Here is a 23,572-nt window from a genome sequence, read left to right on the forward strand (position 1 = left end):
TAATTATCTCAGTAAATAAACAGGATCCTTATTCTAAATTTTTTTCTTTTAATTTGTCTTTTATTGTATACAATATTGTATACAAAAACAAGCAGTCAAGAGACATCCTTTTTTCTTTAACTAAGGATCAATTTATCTGCCTACCACAATGGCACAAAACATGTAGTAACTATAAATTGAATAATGATAACTAGAAATACATATACACATACAAATAAATGGCATGTACATTTTGCTTAGGCTGATTATATTTAAGATATTTATCAGCGCATAGTCCTAGACACCTTCAAACATAAGTTAATAATCAGTTGATGGAAATTTCAGCTACAGAGTTACCAAATATTTTTTATTAAACAATCTGGTCTTTTAGCTTACTGTTCAGTAAAATTAAAAATATATGCTGGGGCAATGGGTAGGTTCTTTATTGTGCACTGAGTGATTACATGGGGATGTACATAGGTAAAAATTAATTGAGCTATAAACACTTAAGACATGGGCATTTTACTGCATACAAATTGTACCACAAAAATAAAATTAAAAAATACAAAAAAATACTCAAAGAACTAAAATGAACAAAAAACCTGGATATGCGATTGATATTTTAAAAATTGTAATTTCAGACTTGCTGTACAGTATCTTAATTACTAATTGATATTTAATCAATGATATCATGAAACACCTTTTCCCCTTGGTGTTAAATTTTTGGTAAAGTAAGTTTCTGTGGAGAGCAGGATGGTGTCCTGCTCTGAGTTACTCCATGATGTATAGAACAGTAGTTCTCAGACTATGCCTAAGTTACTCTACTTAATAAAGCAATGTGCCATGAGCTACTCCATTTTAAGGTATAGAAGTGGAATGACTCTATACCTTGTTTATACAAAATAAACAACCACCCTCTGCCTAGCACAACCCAAAGCACAAACTGTCAAACAAAATAATTGTGCTAAAAAAACGAACATCTGTGAACTTATAAAATTAATCGGAAGCACATGGATGCACTGGTTTATCAAACTCAAATCTAAAACTTCAGACCCATGAGCTTATGGAGCACACCAAACCACCAAATAAAGCAACCCCCTCACACAGGCCCAGAAAAGGAGGAGCAACCTGAGCCTGGCTACAGTGAATCCCTGACCCCATCACCTGGTCACTCCTCATGAGTCTTGCCCAGGAAAATTGCCACAGTGAGTAACTTCTCTGTCCTCTGCTTCAGCGGAGACCACACACCCCATTCCAAGCTGACATCTCAAGCTGACATTCTGAGACTGCCTTCTGTCCAGACCTTGGCCGATAAGTTCCTGCCCTTTGACAGTACTGAGACCCTGAACAAGTTCTTTGGCTGGTTCTAATCTTATCTGAACGCCTACAATGACTACATTTTTATCTGCTCTCTGCCTTTGCTCTCACTTCAGCCTCCCCAACCCGTGTGGTTGCCTTAACCCTTTCTTAACCTTTTAAGATTGGAATAAAAGAATTTGGGATTGCCTGGATTATGACTATAAGGTGACCTACAAGTATTCGATGAACTGCCACCGATGAAAGTGGTATAACCTGGAATTTATTGTTATTCAAAAATTCTGACATTGTGGAAAAACACACCAGTGTTTGGTCTGTTATCACCATAGCTCGCTCACAACAGTTATTTAAAAGAATCCAGTGATCTTTTTATAAGGTGAGAAAGCCTTTAACTTACCGGTTTGCAAGTAAGATAGGGTGGTAATTCTGTTCAGAATTCTGTATAAGAATACACAAGGAGGTCTCTGTTTTTTGCAGGTGTATCTTCACAGTCTTCGTGCCCTGCTATTTTTATAAGCTACTTCAAGCAACGCTATTCAGATAGCAAATGGGTCCTGCATTAAATAAACTTTTCCTTAAGATGCTGATTCTAGTTTCCATCCCATAGATTCTCAAAAATCAACTCCCCCCGCCATGACCTTGAGGGCAGTTATGATTTGGATACATTCTAAAAACCATTTGCTTTTATGTTTTCATCTCCCTGCGTTTTAAACCTCCGTTCTCTTTTGTTTAGTTTGCTTTTAAGAAAAGTCCCACTGCCGGATTAAGTTGGACACTGCTGGAAGCCAAATTGCAGCTTGAAAAAAAGAGAAAACCTCTGTACTAAGAGCCGGAAAAGGAGAGGACTACAACTCCCAGAACGCAGCGCTTTCCCCGTCTCTTAGAGCTCTTCCTTGCAGCGGCCCAATGAGCAGGGTCCGCTCACTTCTCTACCCCATTCGTCAGCCTTCCGGTCCAAAAGGGCGGAATGGGGAGGGGAGCAACATAGGACTCCGGAAGGCATATTTCCCGCCACCTCAAGACGCCAGGCGGAAACCCCGGAAAAACAGCGTCTCGATTGGATGCTAGCAATTTGGTGTTGGAGGGACAGCCAATCATAATGTGTATCTACTCCTTGAGTCCCGCCTTTTCCTCCAGGAAGGCTTTGTGGCGGGAAAAGTTCGGAAGTTTTTGCGTCGGAGTGGAGCTCATCCGTGGAGGTCTCCACGCGGCTTTGTAAGAGGCAGTTCCGAGGCAGCAGGCATGGCAGGGACCGTGGTCCTGGACGATGTGGAGCTCCGGGAGGCTCAGCGAGATTACCTGGACTTCTTGGATGACGAGGTGAGGGGGTCGCCGGGATCCGGCTCCGGCGCTTGGTGCCCTTGCTTCCGCAGGGAGGCCTCGTGGGTTGCAGCTCCTAGTCGGAGCAGCATCGGTGCGGGGAACTAGAGGTTGTCCACATCTGCAGCTTGTGTGCAGCGGCTGAGCTGGCGGATCGGCACTAGAGCCTCTCAGCGCGATCTTGTAACTTCTTTCGCGGTTCCCGGAATCGCTAGTGAGTGTTCTATAGGTGCCCTCTTGGTGATCCTGTAACTTGCCCCTACAAGCCTTACAAGTGACGGCCCCACGCGCGAAAAGCAACAGATTACCAGCAAGTGCAAACAAAATGGCAAAGCCCGCCCCGGTCTTTTAGGGATTAGGCTTGATCTTCATGGGGAGTGGGGGTAGGGAAATGGGGAGCGACTGCTGTAGGACAGTAGTGACCTGCCCGCCGAGTGGTAAGGTGCTCAGATTGTAGTAAAGGAAAAAAAAACTTCCTAATTTGGCTGCTTTCTTCCATACCAAATAAGATGCAGATAAAGTGTCTTGTATTCAAAACATTGCAAAAAGGGGGTTCTTGTGTGCAGCTTAATTTAAAGCTATTGAATGTTGATAAAGCACGTTGAAAGTTTGATGATAAATTAAAAGCAATTTAAATGAGGAATTTTTAAAGAGTCCATTTAATTTACACTTTCGTTGTATGTGTTTAAGGTGTATGACATGTTTTGATACATGGAGTGGAATGCTTACTACAGGTCAAGCGAGTTAGCATTGTTAGGGTAGTTGGCACAAATATGCACAGAGAGATACATCTCTGAGTTCAAGCAAAGGTTTATTGACAGAGAATATCTACCAGGCTGCCTTTCTGCAAGGTGCAGCAGCCTGCTGGAAAATTTCTTAAGTATATAGTCATGTACAATGCAGTAGTTAAAAAAAAAATAGCCCGCCTGGTCCTGTGATTGTTACTGTGGTTTGGGTGGTTAGGGACTTTTTCAAGGTGGGCCTAACTGGAATGTCATGCCTGGGTGGGCAGGTGCTGATTTTCAAAATGAAGTTTGTTTTGGCCTAGGGACCTAACAAGCTTAAATTTCCATTTTTTAGCAAGGCTTTTAATACTGTCCTTTTCAGATTTCCTATGAACTTATTTTAATTCCCCCAAAGAAATGACAGCATATAGAAGAGCTGTTCGTGATAATGGAAATAAGGAAGTCATTATTACTTTTTGTGTACTGGGGATTGAAAACAGGGGCACTTAAATGCTGAGCACATCCTCAGCCCTTTTTATTTTTTTTGAGAAGATCTCTTAGTTGCTTAGGGCATTGCTAAGTTACTGAGGCTGTCCTTGAATTTGGGATTTTCATGCCTCACTCTCCTGAATAGTTTGCCATTATGCCTGGCTTTCTTTATCATTCTTATAGGGTCCCCAGTAGGGTAACAAACTTTTAGTTTGGTGTTAGTGAATGAAAAGGAGAAATTGAAGAACATGTAATTGGGATTCAGCTCCTCTGCAAAGATTGAGTTATTATCTTGCTGTGGAGAACAACAGCAACAACTACTACTACTACTACTACTTCTTCTTCTTGTTTTTCTTCTTGCTGTGGAGAACTGCTTCTTTTTTTAAAAAAATATTTTTAGTTTTAGATAGACACAATACCTTTATTTTATTTAATTTTATGTAGTGCTGAGGATCAAACCCAGTGCCTCACATGTGCTAGGTGAGCGCTTTACCCTTGAGCCCCAACCTCAGCCCAGAACTGCTTCTTTTTAAAAACATATAGTTCTGAATCTGTTCATTTGAATTTGAATCTGCAGGAAGATCAGGGAATCTATCAGAGCAAAGTTCGGGAACTAATCAGTGACAACCAATACCGGCTGATTGTCAATGTGAATGACCTGCGCAGGAAAAATGAAAAGAGGGCTAACCGGTGAGTGGCAGAGGTCTCTGGGGGGATTTCCTGGCTCAGAGTGAAAATGACTCCATCTCTCTTGCCCAGATTGTAACAGGCTTCCTAGGAAAGGGCTGGGTAACATGGGATTGACTACAAGCCTTCATTGCTTCTCTTGTTCCTATGTTGTTTACTTTCAAAGGGATGTGGTGAGCATTTTCTTTTCAAGTGTCCCTCCTTCCAATGATTAGCTGAATAACATTTAAAAATCTCTGATAATTTGAATTAAAGTGAATCCTTGCTAAAACTTCATAAGGTGGAAGAAGAAAGTAGGAGCTGGATTTTCTCCTTGACCATAATTATTTAAGAATGTTTACTTCTGTTTTGAGGGTCAGCCTACCCCCCCACCCCCTCCCAAGTTCTGCATGCTCTGCCTAATTTTTTTTTCTCTTGCCCATTTGCAGCCTCCTAAGCAATGCCTTTGAGGAACTGGTTGCTTTCCAGCGGGCTTTAAAGGATTTTGTGGCTTCTATTGATGCTACCTATGCCAAGCAGTATGAGGAATTCTACATAGGACTGGAGGGCAGCTTTGGCTCTAAACATGTTTCTCCCCGGACTCTAACTTCATGCTTCCTCAGCTGTGTAGTCTGTGTGGAAGGCATCGTCACTAAATGTGAGTGGGCTAAAGGGAGGCACCCAGGAATGGAGGTGGCATAGACTGAGGAAGGCCAGGAAAGCAGGAGAGGCAAGGTAGATCAAGGTAGCTTCTAATTTCAGAGAAGTGGAGCATTGAAATTATGTAGTAAAACTTGGAGGAGCTCAGTTTGTGCACAGTGATTAGGGGGACTTTTAGTGGTGACATGAGCTGGCACAATTGATTAATTCTGCTGAGAACTAGAAGAGTCTTAGCTCTTGACATTCTCAGTTCAGCCATGAATTCCTGTAGTTCCTTGGTCGGGATCGCTGGCACTTAAAATTTTTCATGGACTTGGTGATGTGTTATATATACATATATATATATAAAAAAAACAACAAGTAGTATTGAAATAGCTTAACCATTCAGGAAAACACAGCATTAGGAGTCATCATAGGCTTGCATGGATTTGGAGCCCACACCTATCACTGTGTAACTGGTTGACTTTATATGCATATTTTCCATCTCTAGGTTCTCTAGTTCGTCCCAAAGTTGTTCGTAGTGTCCACTACTGTCCTGCTACCAAGAAGACCCTAGAACGACGTTATTCTGATCTTACCACCCTGGTGGCATTTCCATCCAGTTCTGTCTATCCCACCAAGGTGAGGAGAAATGAATTAATTGGACCTCTTTTTGGGTTGGATTCGAAAGATACCTTTAATTCAAGTAATTGTTTAATAGCTGGTCTTTCTTCTAGAGATAGGTAGGGTGAAAAATAAGGTTAAATCCAAAGGAAAGATTCAATATAGGCTAAAGTTTAATGTGAAAATCCCACATTTCTTATTTTTTTTTTAAAAAAGAATACTTACTTTAGAAAATACGAAATACTATGGAAGGATTGAAAGAAAAAAAGCTACCTATGTAGATATTTTAGCAAAGTTATAATCATAATTTTATGTGTCCTTTTTTTAAAAAATGGGAAATATTTATGGTTCATTATGTTTTTGTATAATCTGTAAATATTTTACTGGATTTGGGAGAGGTTAACCTAGAAATAGCTTTATTGTTCAGATGGATCTAAATTAAAGACAATGCAAGGATTTCTTATATATTTATGAGACAGAAGATCATTAAAATAAATTACTTTGATGTCTGAACTCAGTATGTAAAGAATTCCACTCCCCCTGGTTTTATAAAATTTTAATCAAGAGTTGCTGTATCCAGAGCACTGTTAGGCACTATGGAGGACAAAGATAAAATATGAGTGGATCCTTGTCTTCAGTCTTGTCAACTGGTAGGAAAATCAAACATGTAAAGACCTAAAACAAGACTATCAGAATCTTAACTGAAAAACATTTTAGAATCTCTTGGTTTACTTCTGATGAAATTCGGACATTTGGAAAGCCTAAGTGACTCACTTATGGCTCCAGTTAGTGATGAGCCTAAGGATTAAGACCCTTGTGTCTTTAGTGTAGGCCAATTGCATTTCTTAAGTTCCCCTGTTGTCTTCGTTAAGTTCTCTATTTTCAAAAATTCTTCTTCTTCAGAGACTACTCTTCTGCTGATGACTATGGCCAAGTTTTTTTTTGCTTGTGAAGTGAATTATGGTGGGCCAGGTCTCCTGGATATTGTCTAACGTGATACTTAAGAACATGAACTTTGAAGTTACACCTGCATTGAGCCCTGGTTCTGCTACGTACTTTTTGACTTTGGGAAACTTAACTTCTCTCAATCTATTTTCTTGCCCATAAAGTGTGAAAAACATCTTCTTTAGGCTGTGATAATTACATGAGATAATTTCATAAAATTATACATAATTCCTGGCACAGCCAGTGCACAATAAGTGGTGGTTTTTTGTTTTGTTTTGTTTTGTTTTTTGTACTAGGGTTGAACCCAAGTGTGCTTATCACTGAGCAACATACCTAGCCCTTTATTTAATTTTTATTTTTATTTTTTTAATTTGGACATGGTTTCACTAAGATGCTTAGGACTTACCTAAGTTGCTTATCCTGGCCTCAAGTTGCGATTCTTCTGCCTCTCTCTTGAATCAGTGGGATTACAGATATACACTTCTATGTCTGGCTGATTATTTTTAGAAAATTCAAATATTAAGGAAGTAAAACTAAGAATTCTTTATAGAAGTTTAGTATGCATATAGAAAAGCTCACTGAAGTATATAACTTGATTTTTTTTTTATAAGCCAAATATACCTGTATAACCAGCGTCCAGACAGGAAACAGAAATTTCCTAGCACTCTGCAGTCCTTCTTGAGAGCCATGCTATCCTTATGTCTGACAGTATAGATTAATTTTACCTGTTTTACATAATTGTTCTTTTATGTGGGGCTTCTTTTGCTTAACATTGTGTTTGTGAGAGTCATCCATTTTGTTTTTAAGGGTGTTTCATATATTTTTATTTTTGTGTAGTATCCATTTATGGGACTAGACACGTTTATTTAACCATCCTATTATCAATGGTTTGGATACTTGTTGAATTTTTTTATTATCAGGAATAGTGCTACTGTGAACATTGTAGTGAAAGGCTTTGGATGAATGTTTCTATTGAGTATTACCTAGCAGTGGAAAAACTGAGTTTAAGCATATATTCACCTTCATAGCAGGAATAAAAATCCTAATTTAGATGTTAATACAGCCACAGTTCCATCACAGTATGTGTTGTCCCTTAATTAGGTAGTTTATAAATAGACCAGAGATAGGGTTGTTCCTGGGTGCTAAAATTTTATGAAGTCAACTCTGAATTATGTTTCCCACACCAGATGAGTATGGCATTTTTAAGACAAGACTAAAATAACACTATTTTCTACGTGCCTTTCTGTAGGATGAGGAAAACAATCCCCTTGAGACAGAATATGGCCTCTCAGTCTATAAGGACCACCAGACCATCACTATCCAGGAGATGCCAGAGAAGGCCCCAGCTGGCCAGCTTCCCCGCTCTGTGGATGTTATTCTGGATGATGACTTAGTAGATAAAGTGAAACCTGGTGACCGAGTCCAGGTGGTGGGGACTTACCGATGCCTTCCTGGGAAGAAAGGGGGCTACACTTCAGGGACCTTCAGGTAAAGAGTCTGCCATGAAGTGCTTGGGATGCTGTTGGGAGTTCTGTTCTGATAGTGTATTTCTCCAGCTTGCTGTATTTTAGCGTGGAGCACACTTCCTGTCTGCAAAATGGGATCCCTCTGATACCACTTTTCTGTCAGATAAAGCTGGTGATTCTTACTATTTTATGTCAAAAGTAGGAGTTATTGCTGACAAGATTACCGCCTCATGGCTTATCTTTAAATTTCTCACTTACTCCCACCTCCTTCCCATATACACTTCTGTCTTAACCTCTGTAACCCAGTAGGAGATAAATAAAGTTTAGCAGTGGGCATCATTGACCTACTTGGATCACAGACAGAGCAGATCAATTGTTCATTTCAGATAGCCTTATCCTCTGGATTTGCTGTTCTATTTCAGTAGCCTAAAAAGGCATACTGCTGCTAGAGGAACTAGCTCCTGATGTTGGGAACTGAATATAACAGGCTTTCTCTTACTCTCCTCTTTGCTCCAGGACTGTTCTGATTGCCTGTAATGTGAAGCAGATGAGCAAGGATGCTCAGCCTTCATTCTCTGCAGAAGACATAGCCAAGATCAAGAAGTTCAGTAAAACCCGCTCCAAGGTCTGGGCCCCTTTCAGGGGACTAAGGGTGGGAATGGACTTAAAGAGTTGTGTTTGAGTGTGTCACTATTTTTGTACTGGATCAGGAGGAAGGTCAGGTGTTTTTCTTTGAAGTTAGAATATCAGTGTACCATAGAGTCTTATTTATTACTGAAGACATGAATGATGTATTATTATATAAGTTTACAATGCTTTTATTTTTGTTTTAGTTTATTATTATTATTATTATTTTTCTTTTTGTGGTAATGGGGATTGAACCCAGGGCCTCGAATGTACTATATGAGTGCTCTACCATTGGGCCTCAGTGTCCTGAGAGGCTGGGGTTACAGGTGTGCACCCCTCTGCCTGGCTTTTTTCTTTTTTTAAAATGAAGACAGGATATCCACATTTAGAGTTGAATAAAATATATCAATGTGTGATAAAGGTTGCTGCTGAAGTACAGTACACACTCTTATTAAGCCTAAAATGTTTTGAATCAGGAAACACTTCTTTTTTTCCCCCCTCCTTTTACTGGAAGATTAAACATCTACACAAGTTTTGGAACTAGACTCTGTGTCTGCTCTGATGATGGTCTGATAATGTGATTTGTCTTCAGAAGCTGTTATAATTCAGAAGAATGTTCATGCTTGTGTATTTCCCCAAGCATTTTCTGTAGACTAGCACATAAAGTAGAGCTCTGCAAAACTACAATGAATCTCATTAGGCTTTATACTCTATTGTTATTCCTGCATTAGGATATCTTTGACCAGCTGGCCAGGTCACTGGCCCCTAGTATCCATGGGCATGACTATGTGAAGAAGGCAATCCTCTGCTTGCTCCTGGGAGGGGTGGAACGAGACCTAGAAAATGGCAGCCACATCCGTGGGGACATCAATGTTCTTCTGATAGGTATGGTGTTGGGGATTTGTTTTAGGCTCTTGCTCTGACCTTGAAGACTGATGATGACAACTTGTAATATGTAAGATTGTGTATTCTGCACCTAGTAGTATTTCAGTCCTATCAGAGGGCAAAGGTGGATCTTTTTCCTTAAAATCATTCCTGGTATTCCTGATTTATAATATCTGAAATGTATCCTTCCATGAGTAGTAAAGGAAAAAGTGAAGAAAATAATATTTAAGAAACAGTTACAGTACTGTACATCTTTGTGGTGTTAAGAACTATGCTGGAAAGTAGAACTCACTGCAGGGTGGCATGAGGGGCATTTTCTAAAGAGTCATTACCACCTCCAACCCACAGGAGACCCATCAGTTGCCAAGTCTCAGCTTCTGCGGTATGTGCTTTACACTGCACCCCGGGCTATCCCCACCACTGGCCGGGGCTCCTCTGGAGTGGGTCTGACAGCTGCTGTCACCACAGACCAGGAAACAGGTAAGAGCAAAAGGGTCTTTAGCAAAGACCCAGAATGAAATCAAGCATGGAATCTTGAACTTGATCTAGGCACTGGCTTATGTTTGGCAGATAGAGCTAAAAGGTTCGTTGGGGCCAGGTTGTAGAGGACTGAGTATCCTGCAGTAATGGGTGAATTATTTTAAGTCTTTGGGTGAGCTTCTATTGACAAGAATGTTTCCTAAAAGATGATTTAAAAGAATTTCAAAGAGGAAAGCTTAGTAAATTAGAAGGAAAATAAAAATGAAGTCTGACAGTTTATCAACTAGAGGAAGGGATTTGAAGACCAGTGAAAAGAGCAGGGAGTCTATCTGGTTATCACTTGAGGAGGAGGAGGAAGAGAAAATCTATGAAGGAAATTTAGAAGAGGCTAACTTAGGGGTCAGAGTGAGACAGAGATACTGTTCAGGTTGGACTGAAAAGGTGAATTCGCTAGTTTCCTGTAAACTTCAGAGCCAAAGTCTTTACATGTGCTTAGGAAGGAGACTATAATTCCTCTTCTTTGTCACCTATAACTCAGATTTAGACCATAAGAAAAACTCTTTATTTTTCTTTCTTTCTTCCCAGGGGAGCGCCGTCTGGAAGCAGGGGCCATGGTCTTGGCTGACCGAGGAGTAGTTTGCATTGATGAATTTGACAAGATGTCTGACATGGACCGCACAGCCATCCATGAAGTGATGGAGCAGGGTCGAGTGACCATTGCCAAGGCTGGTATCCATGCTCGGCTAAATGCCCGCTGCAGTGTTTTGGCAGCTGCCAATCCTGTCTATGGCAGGGTGAGTGGAATAATGCCCTTAACCATGTCCTTGGCTTTGTTTAGTTTTGCTGAATAACTGGGCCAAGAAGTTAATTCTGGGGGAATAACAGGTCAAAGTAAATTCACATCTTGTTTTTTTCGGTTGTTGTTATATATATTGTTTTTTATGTATGTGTTGTTTTATATATATATGTTTTATATATATATTTATATATGTTGTTTTACATATATATGTACACAAACACGTGTGTGTGTATGTGTGTGTGTGTGTGTGTGTGTGTATGTAGTTCTAGACACACAATACCTTTATTTGCATTTTTTTTATTGTGGTGCTGAGGATCAAACCCAGTGTCTCACACATGCTAGGCAAGTGCTCTACCACTGAGCCACAACTCCAACCCTTATTGTCTTGTTATTGTGCTTGGTTTGGAGTAGTGTGTTCTTACCCATTCCTACACAGCAGAATTCTCTGGAAAAGCTATTTATTTAAAAATAAATAACTCTTTCAAAATAAAAAAAAAGTAAACAAAATGATCTGTAGTCTCACAATCCAGGTAGCTTGTGTTATTAAAATGAAAGTACTGCTTCATGCCTGTGCACGCCTTCAAACCCAGGGACTTGGGAGGCATGGCAGGAAGATCATAAGTTGGAGGCCAGCCTGGGAAACTTAGCAATACTTCATTTCAGAATAAAAAAGCTGGGGATGTAGCTCAGTGCTAAAATGGTAGGGTTTAATCCCCAATACCACAAAGAGAGAGAGAAAAGATGGTATTCTAATAGCTTTATTTTTGTGTTCTACTCCACACCATTTCACTGAAATTATAGGCTGGGAGTGGAAGAGACAAGAGTTGTGTTTTTGTTGCTGTTGTTTGTTGCAGTATGGGGGCTGGAACCTAGGTCCTTGTGCATACTAGGCAATAGTCTACTGCTGAGCCATATCACCAGCCCTAATAGCTTTATTTTTATCAACTTCTTTCTTTCTCTCTGTAAAATGAGGTAGGAAATTTTTTTTGTAGATGAGAAAATGGAAACATAGGTTATATAATTTATGAAGTACCACAACCAGAAAATGCAGGATTTGAATCCACAGCTCAAATGATGCTTTGGCAGTTAATAATCCCATAGTGTGTATTTCTGAATCCAAATCTCTGGATTGGACCTCTTGATAGCTGTGGTTGAGGAAGGTTCTATAGGTTGGTTTTAATGTGCAGCCTGGACTGAGAACCGTAGGTTTTTAAATTGCCAGTAATGTGTTTTTAATCCTTCTGAAGAAGGATTGGGAAGTATAAGAAAGTGGCAGGATCTGAATGTGACCATGGTCCACATTTTTCTTGTTATTACCAACAAGATTGTTAGAATGCTCTCTGACCATGAAATGTGAGAAGACAGGCATCAGCCCAAAGGGGCCAAAACTGAAAGATGAAGAGTGTCAGGGTTTGCTTGCCTAGCATGTCCTGGGTTTGGTCCCTGGCAAAACACACACACATACACACACACACAGAAAAGAAAAAAATCCAATAATTCAGTATCATTATTTCTTCAATATCAAAGAAAAGTCCCTGAACTCCTAAGACATTTTTTATTTCTAGGTCATTGGCCTTTTTAGCTGAGATTTAATTCATCACCTCGTAAGAGATTCCAAGGTTTCTAATCTCTCTGATCTAGCTGGTCCTATATTTATGACAGGTAGGGGATGGACTCACCTCTCAGTTGGTCCTGTCTTGTGAATGAGACCAGCAGAATCAAGCTTGGGAAGGGCAGGGCTGGGGTGATACCATGCTCAGTCTGTTAGAGTGCATGTGCTAGGAAGTGGGCTACTAGTTAGGTTACCTGAGCTTCAGCTAGGTAAGGGTCGCAAGAAGAAGAGATGCTGTATGTATTGTAATAATTTTAAAATCCTTTTGTTTTTACCAGTTCTTGTCTGTTTTTTTATGGTCCAGTCTTCTATTTCTGCTCCCAGAATTACTTTAGCCATGTGCTTTCTTCCTATGGATGTCACTTCTACTTTTTTCTTGTTCCCCAGTATGATCAGTACAAGACCCCAATGGAGAACATTGGACTCCAGGACTCACTGCTGTCTCGATTTGACTTGCTCTTCATCATGCTGGATCAGATGGATCCTGAGCAGGATCGGGAGATCTCAGACCATGTCCTAAGGATGCATCGTTACAGAGCACCTGGGGAGCAGGATGGCGATGGTGAGGCCATGAGAAGAGTGACTAATGGAAGGGGTCCTCAACAGATGCTGTTGTCTCGGGCTCAACCCAGGGGAAAGTGGGTGTTTCAGATGCTCTCAACTTTTTTTGAGTCCTGCAATACCTTTGGGCATCTTGTTTGGGCAAGGCAGTTCTACCCTTATTTGTTGGTTCCATGTGTCTTTGTCCTTCTGGGTCCTTGGTTTGTGAGTCTTGGTTTCTATTCCTTCTCTGCTATAGAAGAAGCATTTCCCTGGATTAAATAAACTCTTTCTTACTCTCCTTTCAACCAACTTGGGTTCCCCAGCCATGCCCTTGGGTAGTGCTGTGGATATCCTGGCAACAGATGATCCCAACTTCACCCAAGATGAACAGCAGGACACCCAGATTTATGAGAAGCATGACAACCTTCTGCACGGGACAAAGAAGAAAAAGTGAGCATTTCTTTTATCTTCCCTTAAGTGATCAGAGATTTGTACATCTGAGCTTACTTAGGGCATTAGGTGCTCATGCCAAGGTCATGCTTGGAGTCATAACTGTGTGGGCCTGTTTTCTTCTTTTCTGAGTCCACAGATACATTATGTATTCTGGCCGGTCCTTTGTAAATGGTGGATGATTCTAAAATGTTCTGATGACATGCCCACCTCATGGTGGGTATGTGATACCATCCTCATAGACTCCATGTAGTTGTTCATGGTGAGTTTATGGTGAAGGATCAGTAGATAGCAAGCATTGGAGAATTGCAAGTGGATTTGGGTAAAGGAGACTTGTGATCAGGTGTTCAAAGCATGAAATGTGGGATTGAGTGTGTCTGGTTTTGGCCTTGGTACAGTAAGAAGTATATAGTATAATTGTCAAAGCCATTTTAGTTTGCTTATACAGAATTTTAGAGTCAGAAAACTGAATTTGACTAAACTTTAGCTTCTCTGTAATTTCTCACCTAAAAAACAAAGCAGATGATACCTAAACTTGGTATCTCAACTACCTAACTTACAAATTAAAGTTAAATAAAAATACATGAAAGGGCCTTATGTATATTTTATATAAGTAGGGCAATTATGATATTGGATTCTTTGCTCTGCCATTTGATCTTGACTTCTCTGAGGAAAGACAGGCCACTCACCCAGAAGGTAGTAAGGTGTGGCAGGGTAGTGTAATTCACTGTGCCTGGGTCCAGGGAGAAGATGGTGAGTGCCGCATTCATGAAGAAGTACATCCATGTGGCCAAAATCATCAAGCCCATTCTGACACAAGAGTCAGCTGCCTACCTTGCAGAAGAATATTCACGCCTGCGCAGCCAGGACAGCATGAGCTCTGATACTGCCAGAGTAAGTGTCCAGAGGGAGCCTTGCCCTTGGGATCCCTTTAGTGTATCCTTGGACAGGAATATGGTATATGGGAGCTTTGGCAGCATTTTAACTTAATTAAAGTTTAATTAAATTTTTAAGATTTAATTTCAACCTAGTTAAAATTCCTTCCTGGTCTGAAGGGCTTCCTATTGACACATTTTTTAATAAATAATTTTTAAAAAGAAAATGAGGGAGGTGGGGTTATGGCTCAGTGCCAGAGCGCTTGCCTAGCATATGTGAGACACTGGGCTTGACCCTTACACCACATAACAAATAAAAGAAAGGCATTTTGTCCATCTACAACTATAAAAAAAAGAAAGAATGAAAAAAAGGATTTTATAGATAACATGCATCTCATTCAGCAAAATATGAGTGACTTCTGGGAACTGACCTCATCTCTATTCTTCTGTGCAGTTGTAAAAATAATAAGCGCTATCCTCAAAGAACTTCAGTTTGAGAGTGGTAGATAGAAAGGTAGATATAAAGATCATGTATACATATTTAAATATACATACGCCAGTGGAGTACTCATGGAGGAATGAATGAGTGAATTTGAGTGCGGATGAAGAAGATGCTGATTTTTTTCTATAGAATTTTCTGGACGGATATGAATGTCAGTGAAGGATTCCCAAAATGTGATGTTTGAGCTAGACTTTGACAAATGACCAAGAGTGAACAACCAAGAGTTGAACAACCATGATTGTTACTCAGAGCAATTTCTAGTAAGATAATATAGCTGCCCTTGAATTTTTGTAAATATTTTGGAAGCAGTGTAGTTCACATAGGATTTCATAGCAGAAAGACCCAAGTTCAAAGCCCTCATTATGTAATACAGATGCTTGGATGTAGGCATGATCATCTACTGTCTACTCCAGCCTCACACCCATTGTCTTCTGGTATTCCTGCCCCAGACTTTCTACCCACAGTGGCGGCATATTTAGCACATCACTGTACTGAAGTCTTCGAATAAGCTCTTATTGTAAGAGAACTTAGAATAAAGCATAAACCTGCTTCCCCGTGACTTCCACTCATGTTATTGTTTAGATATCACTTGTCTTCTTCGCATGAAAACAGCTCCCTTTCTTTTTAAATGTTCTCCCCATACACGAACTGTTAGCGTGTCCAAGAGCCTCTCATTGAACCAAGAACTGATCATAAAGCAGCATTTTAGTTGTGTTCCTAGTGGGTTTGACAGATCTTTCCGTTTGAATTTTCCAGTTTACTAGTGTAGACTGGGGTTTTATCACCTGCAACTGATTCCATTCAGAAAATAAAAAGCACCCATCCTGTGAGAACCACTTGCTGGAAATATGCAGGAGTTTTCCTCTTCCTCTGGACTTATGTGAATTTACACAACTTTTAAAAATCTGCCCTCAGATAACCAATTTTATGCCACTTTCTTAGTGGGATCTTGGATAAATTACTTTAAACTCTGATTACCATTTTCCTCATTTACAGAACTTTTCTATTTAAGAGGGTTAAATGATAGAACAAATATTAATATTCCTGGTGCATTGTAGACCGGCAATCGTTTTTCTCCCTTATGTACTTTTTCTAACCTTTTAACTTTCCAACTGTAAGATGTCTAATTTTCTTTGTTCATTTGCCCCTCTGTTTCTGAACACTCTGATGTAAATTTCCTTTATCATTTTCTTTCTAAATTTTAAGTGAAATAACAGTTCAGAATTTTTCACTTGGATGTTCTGGAGCTTTCTGGGTAGTGTTTTCACTTCCCTTTTGCTGCAGTATGAATGTTGGGCATGTCTGTAGGATTCTGAATAAGTAATTCTTGTTTTCTTCCCCAGACATCTCCAGTTACAGCACGGACACTGGAAACTCTTATTCGATTGGCCACGGCCCATGCAAAGGCCCGTATGAGTAAGACTGTGGACCTGCAGGATGCAGAGGAAGCTGTGGAGCTGGTCCAATATGCTTACTTCAAGAAGGTGAGGATTGAGATGCTTGGGCCTGAGAGGTTCTTCTAAATAATCAGAGGTACACTGACTTCTCAGGATGGCTCACTTCTGCATCTGGGTTAAAAGCATAAAGTAGCATTTGCCTGCCTGTTCCTCTTTTCTTCCTCGGGAAGGAATTTACAGTTCTCCACCCTGGCTGCACCTGAAATGTTGTGGAAAGCTCTGTGATACAAATGCCAGGACTCTTAGAGATTCTGGTTTAATTGATGTCCCACAGGTTCATTCTGCTGCTTCTTTACATCTGCTTCCTTTGCATCTTAAGTAGATATTTCCTGAAGAATTGTCTTTTGAGACTCCCCTCTTCCCTTTGTACCTTTCCCCTTGGCAGTCTCTTTAAGTGGCCCATTGGCATCTCAAATACTCATGTCAAAAGAGGAACTCTCAAACTTGCTTCTCATTTTGTCTTCTCCTTTCTGTTGGTGACATTGCATCTCCATCATTTTAGATACCAAGTCTCAAAGCCTTGACCCCTTTTCCTTCTTTGTTGCTTGCTCCATTTTAGATACCAAGTCTCAAAGCCTTGACCCCTTTTCCTTCTTTGTTGCTTGCTCCATTTGGTGAATTGCAGCCCTTGGGGATTTAATTGTGGGTTTGTTACACTTTTGCTCTTTGTTGTGTAGGGGGTTGTCCTAAATTTCAATTGAACACCCAATTTATAAAGAAATTTTTCCACTTGACCATTGTGGTTTCAAACCCTATCCCCATTTGTTTCTTTATTCAGTAAACATAATATTGAGTATCCACTGTAGGAAAGGCCTCCCAGCATTTTAAGACAGCCTTACTGCTACCAGTAAGGCTGGTAGCAGCCTTACTCCCTTCCTGGGACTTGGGGACAAGAGAGGTTAGATAAATCATTAGACATGTGGAAGTCATTTCTGCTGATGGTGTAGAAGGAACCCTTACTTAAAAGTTCCGTATTCAGTTCCCTGGCATCAGTGACCCCTCAAGGAACCCACACTTCTCTTGTTTCTAGGTTCTAGAGAAGGAGAAGAAACGTAAGAAGCGAAGTGATGATGAATCAGAGACAGAAGATGAAGAGAAAAGCCAGGAGGACCATGAGCGGAAGAGGAAGAGGTAGGGTGGAGCTAAGCCAAGTAAAAGGAAAGTCTTGTTGGAGCTGGGGAGAGAGGTAGAGGGGGTGCCATTGCTACTTTTCCACATCAGGGGCCTATTTTTGTTTGGAGATTGTCTCGTATAGAAAAAGTAGTATGGACAGGCTTGGTCCTGGTGTTTCACTTCAGTTGTAGATAGTTCTGTTTCCTTTTGGTCAGAGGCACAGGATAGGGCTCTCCAAAGTCTCACTTAACTTCTGTGGATATTTTAGGAGGAAGACTCGGAAGTCAGATGCCAAGGATGGAGACTCCTATGACCCCTATGACTTCAGTGACACAGAAGAGGAAATGCCTCAAGGTGAGTGAGTCTTCCCTAATGGATCAAAGAGGCTGTTTCTTTGACTTCTGATCTTTTTAGAAGTGCACAGAGATGTACTGTATTTTCTCATGGTCTCCCATTTGGCTCCCTACTTAGAGGGGCCTGTTTTGAAGAGGTTTGTCCCAAGAGAATCTCGGGGGAAATTTACATAGGAGGAAATAAGTTTCACTCAGTTTGCTTCCTCCACAATGAACTGTGATCTTTTGCCAAGCCTGGTATAAGCACCCAGGCCTGACTTCTTTTCTTTATTTTCAGTTGTGATTTCCCTTTTTCTAATTGTTCTGCTTGGCCCATAAGAACCACAGGAAATAAGATGTGTTTGCAGGCTTTGAGGGGTGGAGAGTGGAGAATATAACTTCTTTGGTGTGGGTGGCAGTGGCTTCACTTTGCTGTTTTCTCCATCCTCCTCTGAAGTGCACACTCCGAAGGCAGCAGACACGCAGGAGACCAAGGAATCCCAGAAGGCAGAGTTGAGTGAATCCAGGTGAGTGGAGAACTTGGTCCTGCACTGGGTGAATTCCTACAGAGGCAAGAACTTGCTCCTAGGGTGGGGAGGGTGTGCAGTGAGCTGCTTAGCAACAGAGTAACACTGGGGAACTAAGAGGTTTTAAACACTTCAGAGTCTGGCTATAATATCAGACTTAGAGGAATGTTGCAAGGGTAGTATAAAGAACTGGTAGCTTTTATAACTTATAAAAGGATATGTACTTTTTATTTTTCATTTTGTTTTGTTCCTGAGGCTTGAACCCAGAGGTGCTTTACCACAGCCACATCCCCAGCCCTTTTTATTTTTTATTTTGAGACAGGGTCTAAATTGCTTAGGGCCTTTCAAAATTGCCGAGGCTGACCTTAAACTTTCTATCCTGTCTCAGTTGCTGGGGTTACAGGTATGCACCACCATGCCTGGCTAAAGGCCTCTAGTTTTAAAGTGGTATTATTTCTCAATGTGCAGGAAGCTTAATAGTACGCCAGGTTAGCTTTAAAGAAAGATACTCATGAGCAGCCATCAGAGTGAGGGGTGTGTGTGTCAAATGAGAATATTGGGAACACTTCTGCTGTATTGTCTCACTGGGTTTTCCCAGTATGGATCATGCCTGAGAGCGTTTGGGTTTACTGTTCATTACTCTTTTTCCCGTTTGGGCAGGTTGAAGGCATTCAAGGTGGCTCTCTTGGACGTGTTCCGAGAAGCTCATGCCCAGTCTGTGGGCATGAATCGCCTCACAGAATCCATCAACCGGGACAAAGAAGAGCCTTTCTCTGTAGAAGAGATCCAGTCTGCGCTGAACAGAATGCAGGATGACAACCAGGTCATGGTGTCTGAGGGTATCATCTTCCTTATCTGAGAAGACCTCATCTCTGAATTTGGAATTGTGCTGAGAAAGTTTCTCTCAAGTTTCTAACCCCTTCCCTGGCACTAGCTTATACCTTTAAAAAACAATGTGTAAGTTGAGAGACATGGGTGATGAAGTTGGATCAGCACCTGGTGGGAGCTTTGGAAATGGATGATGAAAACTGCCATGAAGTAAGGCAAGGGAAAATGGGGAGGACTAGAACTCTTTTTATCGTCATTGCAGAAGGACTGGACTGTACATCGCACTTTCCATCCCAAACAGACCCAGAATTGTTTTATGTACATAACATGACTTTTTTGAGTCTTTTGGGGTCATAGCTGGTTTCTTTTTATCCTTTCTGTGTTTGTTGGCTGTTTTGCTTTTCCTCCAAAGCATTGGATCTAGAAAAGGCTTTGAGTTGGATCTAGAAAAGACTTTGAGTTCTATGCTAGTGGAGAGGTTCTGAGGCAGGTCATGAGAAAGCTTTTTTTTTTTTGCAGCTAAGACCCATATGTACTTTTGAAGTAAACATCAAAGACATTGAATAAACTTAACCATTTTTGTACACAAGGATTTAATAATGGTGCTTTTATTTATTTATTTATTTATTTCATTACAGTATGGGGCATTGGATCCAGGGGCACTCTACCACTAAGCTGCATCCTCAGCTATTTTTATTTTTGAGACAAGGTCTCACCAAGGGTCCGAGACTGACTTGGAACTTGCAGTCTTCCTTCTCAGCCTCTTAAATCACTGGGATTATAGGTGCCTGTGCTTTTTATGTACACATTTACTGTTTTTTTCTTGAAAGCTTGGCCAGCCGATTTTCTGCACCCATGTTTGCACCAAGCTACCACAGGGTGGCAGCAGCCTGCTGTGATCTCTTTGGGGATTATTTCTGGCTATTGGGTCAGTTTTCTTCTTCAGTAACCTCAAAACATAAAAGAGACTAAGATGGTTGATTTTGTGTTTCTGAGTTCCTCCCTTCCTTACCTTTCCATTCCTTGACGGCTCCTGTCCTCCAGTCAGTATGGCTCTCACTCAAGTACTTGTCACAGGGAAGACTCTTACTTCTAGCTTGTGACAATAGATTCTTTAGCTTTCTTCCAAGGACTGGGATTTTTCTACCCATTGTGAGGAGTGCTTGAAATAGCCCTGCAAGGTAGGGTCATTAGAAGAAGAAGGATGAGAAAGGAGAAAGACTCAGAAATCAGACAGCCATTTCTCATTTCTCTCGAGTGTCTAGACTATACATACCAGTTGTCCTAAGGACTCCAGATTTTCCAAGGTGAGATCTACCTGAAGGGTCAGTGGATGAAGGCAGGTGTGAGAGTTGGCTGTGTATTGACTGCCTTAGATACCCAGGATAGTAACACCTCTGAGAGTTCTTCATCCCTGTCAGCCTGTCTCCCCGGAAGCTAGGTAATACCATGCCAGCTTCCTGCAAGTGAGGAGGTGGAATGTTTTGCTTTAGTTTCGTGGGAACCTTACCAGAGGACCCCTAGCTGGCCAAGGGAAATGAACCCTGCACTAGTGCTTTTCGGTTCCTTTTCTGACCCTGTATCTAAGTGTTGTGCCAAGCCAGGCAGGCCACATTCTTAGAGGGACATGCATGGTTTCTTTGGGGAAGGAGTGGTCAAACAAGTTAACTTCTGAATTGCCTCTGGTAATGCGAATGAGTCCACACACCCCTGGCACACTGGATAAAACCCAGTCAGGCTGCCTGCAGAGACGGGTCTGAACAGGCATTTTGTCACCTCAGCAATCCAGGAGGGATACCAAATCACAGGATGCTTAACACATCCTCCTGAATGTTTTAAATCATCTTTAGATTACCTACCCTTAATTCAAAGTAAATACTATAAAATAAATGGTTGTTATACTAAATTGTTTGGGGAATATTGATAAGGAGAAAAGTCCATACAGTCCAGATAATTTTTGGGGGGAATATTCTTAATTGAATTGGTTGAATCCACAGATATGGACCTGTAGATTCAGAGGGCCAACTGAATGCCTTTAAGGTTTCTATGCTTCCCTATTTTGTGAGTAGCATCTGGAATGTTTTCAGTGATCTCAAAGGATTTTTATTTAATTCCTAGAAAGACTTTAGAACAAAATTAATCTTAATTCATTTATAGTTGTTAAAATATAAACCTCGTTTACTTTTTCAGGTCTGATGCTTCAGAGATGAGTCTTATATTCTGGCTGGTCCATTACTAACCAGCATGTAATCCTAGCTCATTCTCTTTAGTTTTTCCGCAAGGGAAAGAATTAAGATTCTAAATTATTTTCCTGAATATTTTTTACTATTAAGTCCTGAGTATTTTCCCACAGCCTGTAGGAAGATATTAGCTTCTGCTGTGATTTACCATTCAGATAATAGTCCTCTCAGCAGGTACTTTTGTAGCAAGCTAAGCTTTTTCTACCTTTAGGTACTGCTATTCAACTTTGCAATAGAAAAGTCAGTTCATGCCAGCTTGTATAGGGAGGTATTATTCTAGTGATTTAAGTGGATGGGGTCCAAAAGGAAAGCCATAGTCAAGCCTGGTAAAATCTCCAAAAACAAAGCATAAAATAGGAATTTAACTCATATCATAGTTTTAGTTTTTCAAAGTATTATGCATATAGCAACATGGAATATTAGGAAAGTAGAGAACCAAAAATTACTACCCTAACATGATTGCTATAGTTTATTTTTGGTGAACTTTAAAGCACATTTTAATAGTGCACAACATTTCCAGTTGTGTCGGCAAGTTTGAGATAAAACAGGTAATTAAGATTTATAAACTGTAGTCTGTTGGGATTTAGGGACTAAGGATGCTTTTACAATTTTATGAATTTAAAGTCCAATTTTTAAAAATCGGGCTAGAGAAATGCAAACATTTTCATGTCACACTTAACCCTAATGGATAATGAAAAGCCAAGCAAATTATAATTAGCAGTGGATGATATATAAAAATATAGATTCTAAACCCCCAACTATACTTTGACTCCCAGAAAACTAATTCATGCATTTGGTAATTAAGTAAAAAGGAGTGGTCATGCTATAATATTGCAAGCACCATATAAATTATCTTTTTGATCCTTTCCTACAATCCTATGATGTGGATTTTATTATCCCAGTTTTATGGAAGAGGAAATAGGCCCCCAAAATAATTTCTCCAGGAGCTTTGAGATAGTAGATGGTGGAGTTTGAATTCGCACTCAAGAGTTGTTTGATACATAACTACTCTGTTCTGACCACGATGCCATGTTGCTCTCTTGGAAGGACTGGGGTGTTGGAAAGGTCAGAGCTACATCTCTCAGTGTACCTGGTGGATGAGAATTCTTGTATGAACAGGTCTGTAGGGACACAATCAGGGACCCCACAGCGAAAACAGGACCCCTCAGGACTAAGGGAAGAACGCCTCTCAGGAGAAGTAGCTAGCCAGGGTAGGTCTCAGTCTCAGTTGTAATGCCAGATTCATGGAACCCCAATAGACCTCTAGGAGCCAAATCCGATGCAATCACACAAGAGTCTTTATTGCAAGCTCGAGCCTGGACTCAACCGTTTCCGATGCAGTGGTCCCAGGGAGTGAGTCCCGGTCCTTTGTTCAGTGAGATTTTATAGGTTTTGGGGGATACTCTATGCATCACATCACCACAGCAAATCATTCCATACCGTGGGAAAATCAAACAACCACTCTTAACATTGATTAACACATTAACTAGGGGGAACAAGTTAGGTAAGGGTGATTGGTTAGTTCAAGAGGGGGATTCCTTTGAACTGATTGGTTTAAGCCACGAGGGGTGTACTTGCTAAACTACATGGTTTCCCAACATGTTATCAACCACCATAAACTACTGGGGGGTCATCTGGCATCCCAGGTATTTTCCCTGTCTCATGCTGATTGGTGGTTGGAAGGGGATTGCTATGGATCCTCACCTAGCCTAACTGAGTCAGGGACACAGGGTACCTCAGATCTCTCCTGTTATTTGCAGACAAACAATTCAGCAGGGTTGGGTATGTACGTAGAAAGGCTCTGTGGGTTTTTCCAAGGACAAGGGTCACACCCACTTCCTTGGACAGGCTTTGCTCTGAGGTAGAGGCTGGTTTCTCAAAAATGGAGTCACATCAGTTTCTCACAGTCAGACCAGAAATTAGGAATCAAATGGTGAACTACCTCAAAGCTACGGGAAGGAGAACAGGCCAGGGGATAGATGGCTGGGAAAGGAGACTTTCCCAGATGATAAGGGCAGCTCTGGGTGGTGGAGGTCCTAAAGTGGGTATCAGTGTTTAGAGCTGAAATTCAAACCTTCCTTAGCCGGTTGACCTCTCTGAGCAATTTCAGGAATGTGCCCTATGGGCAAAGA

At 40.8% G+C, this 23,572-nt stretch overlaps 1 protein-coding gene across 2 annotated transcripts; it reads left to right on the forward strand.

The window, feature by feature from the left end:
- Positions 1-2,454: 2,454 nt before the first annotated feature.
- Positions 2,455-19,789, forward strand: Mcm3 (minichromosome maintenance complex component 3). 2 transcript variants are annotated; one of them, XM_076860091.1, is made up of 17 exons: positions 2,455-2,616; positions 4,408-4,520; positions 4,946-5,154; positions 5,647-5,777; positions 7,954-8,192; positions 8,687-8,795; positions 9,529-9,682; positions 10,031-10,162; positions 10,748-10,956; positions 12,961-13,135; positions 13,440-13,566; positions 14,310-14,460; positions 16,287-16,427; positions 17,431-17,531; positions 17,782-17,867; positions 18,303-18,372; positions 19,033-19,789. In XM_076860091.1, the coding sequence occupies exons 1-17, from the start codon at positions 2,539-2,541 to the stop codon at positions 19,229-19,231; spliced, it is 2,424 nt and encodes an 807-aa protein (XP_076716206.1). In that variant the 5' UTR covers positions 2,455-2,538; the 3' UTR covers positions 19,232-19,789. The 2 variants fall into 2 exon arrangements, with proteins under 2 accessions (XP_076716206.1, XP_076716207.1); XM_076860092.1 differs by lacking the exon at positions 4,408-4,520.
- Positions 19,790-23,572: the final 3,783 nt, after the last annotated feature.

This window comes from Callospermophilus lateralis, chromosome 6, assembly GCF_048772815.1.
Source record: "Callospermophilus lateralis isolate mCalLat2 chromosome 6, mCalLat2.hap1, whole genome shotgun sequence".
NCBI classification, from domain to species: Eukaryota; Metazoa; Chordata; class Mammalia; order Rodentia; family Sciuridae; genus Callospermophilus; species Callospermophilus lateralis.

Coding starts and splice junctions, on each gene's coding strand:
- Mcm3 (XM_076860091.1), top strand. CDS start 2,539: ATGGCAGGGACCGTGGTCCTGGACGATGTGGAGCTCCGGGAGGCTCAG. Junction 2,617..4,407: donor TGGACTTCTTGGATGACGAG/GTGAGGGGGTCG, acceptor TTGAATCTGCAG/GAAGATCAGGGAATCTATCA. Junction 17,868..18,302: donor AGAAGAGGAAATGCCTCAAG/GTGAGTGAGTCT, acceptor CCTCCTCTGAAG/TGCACACTCCGAAGGCAGCA.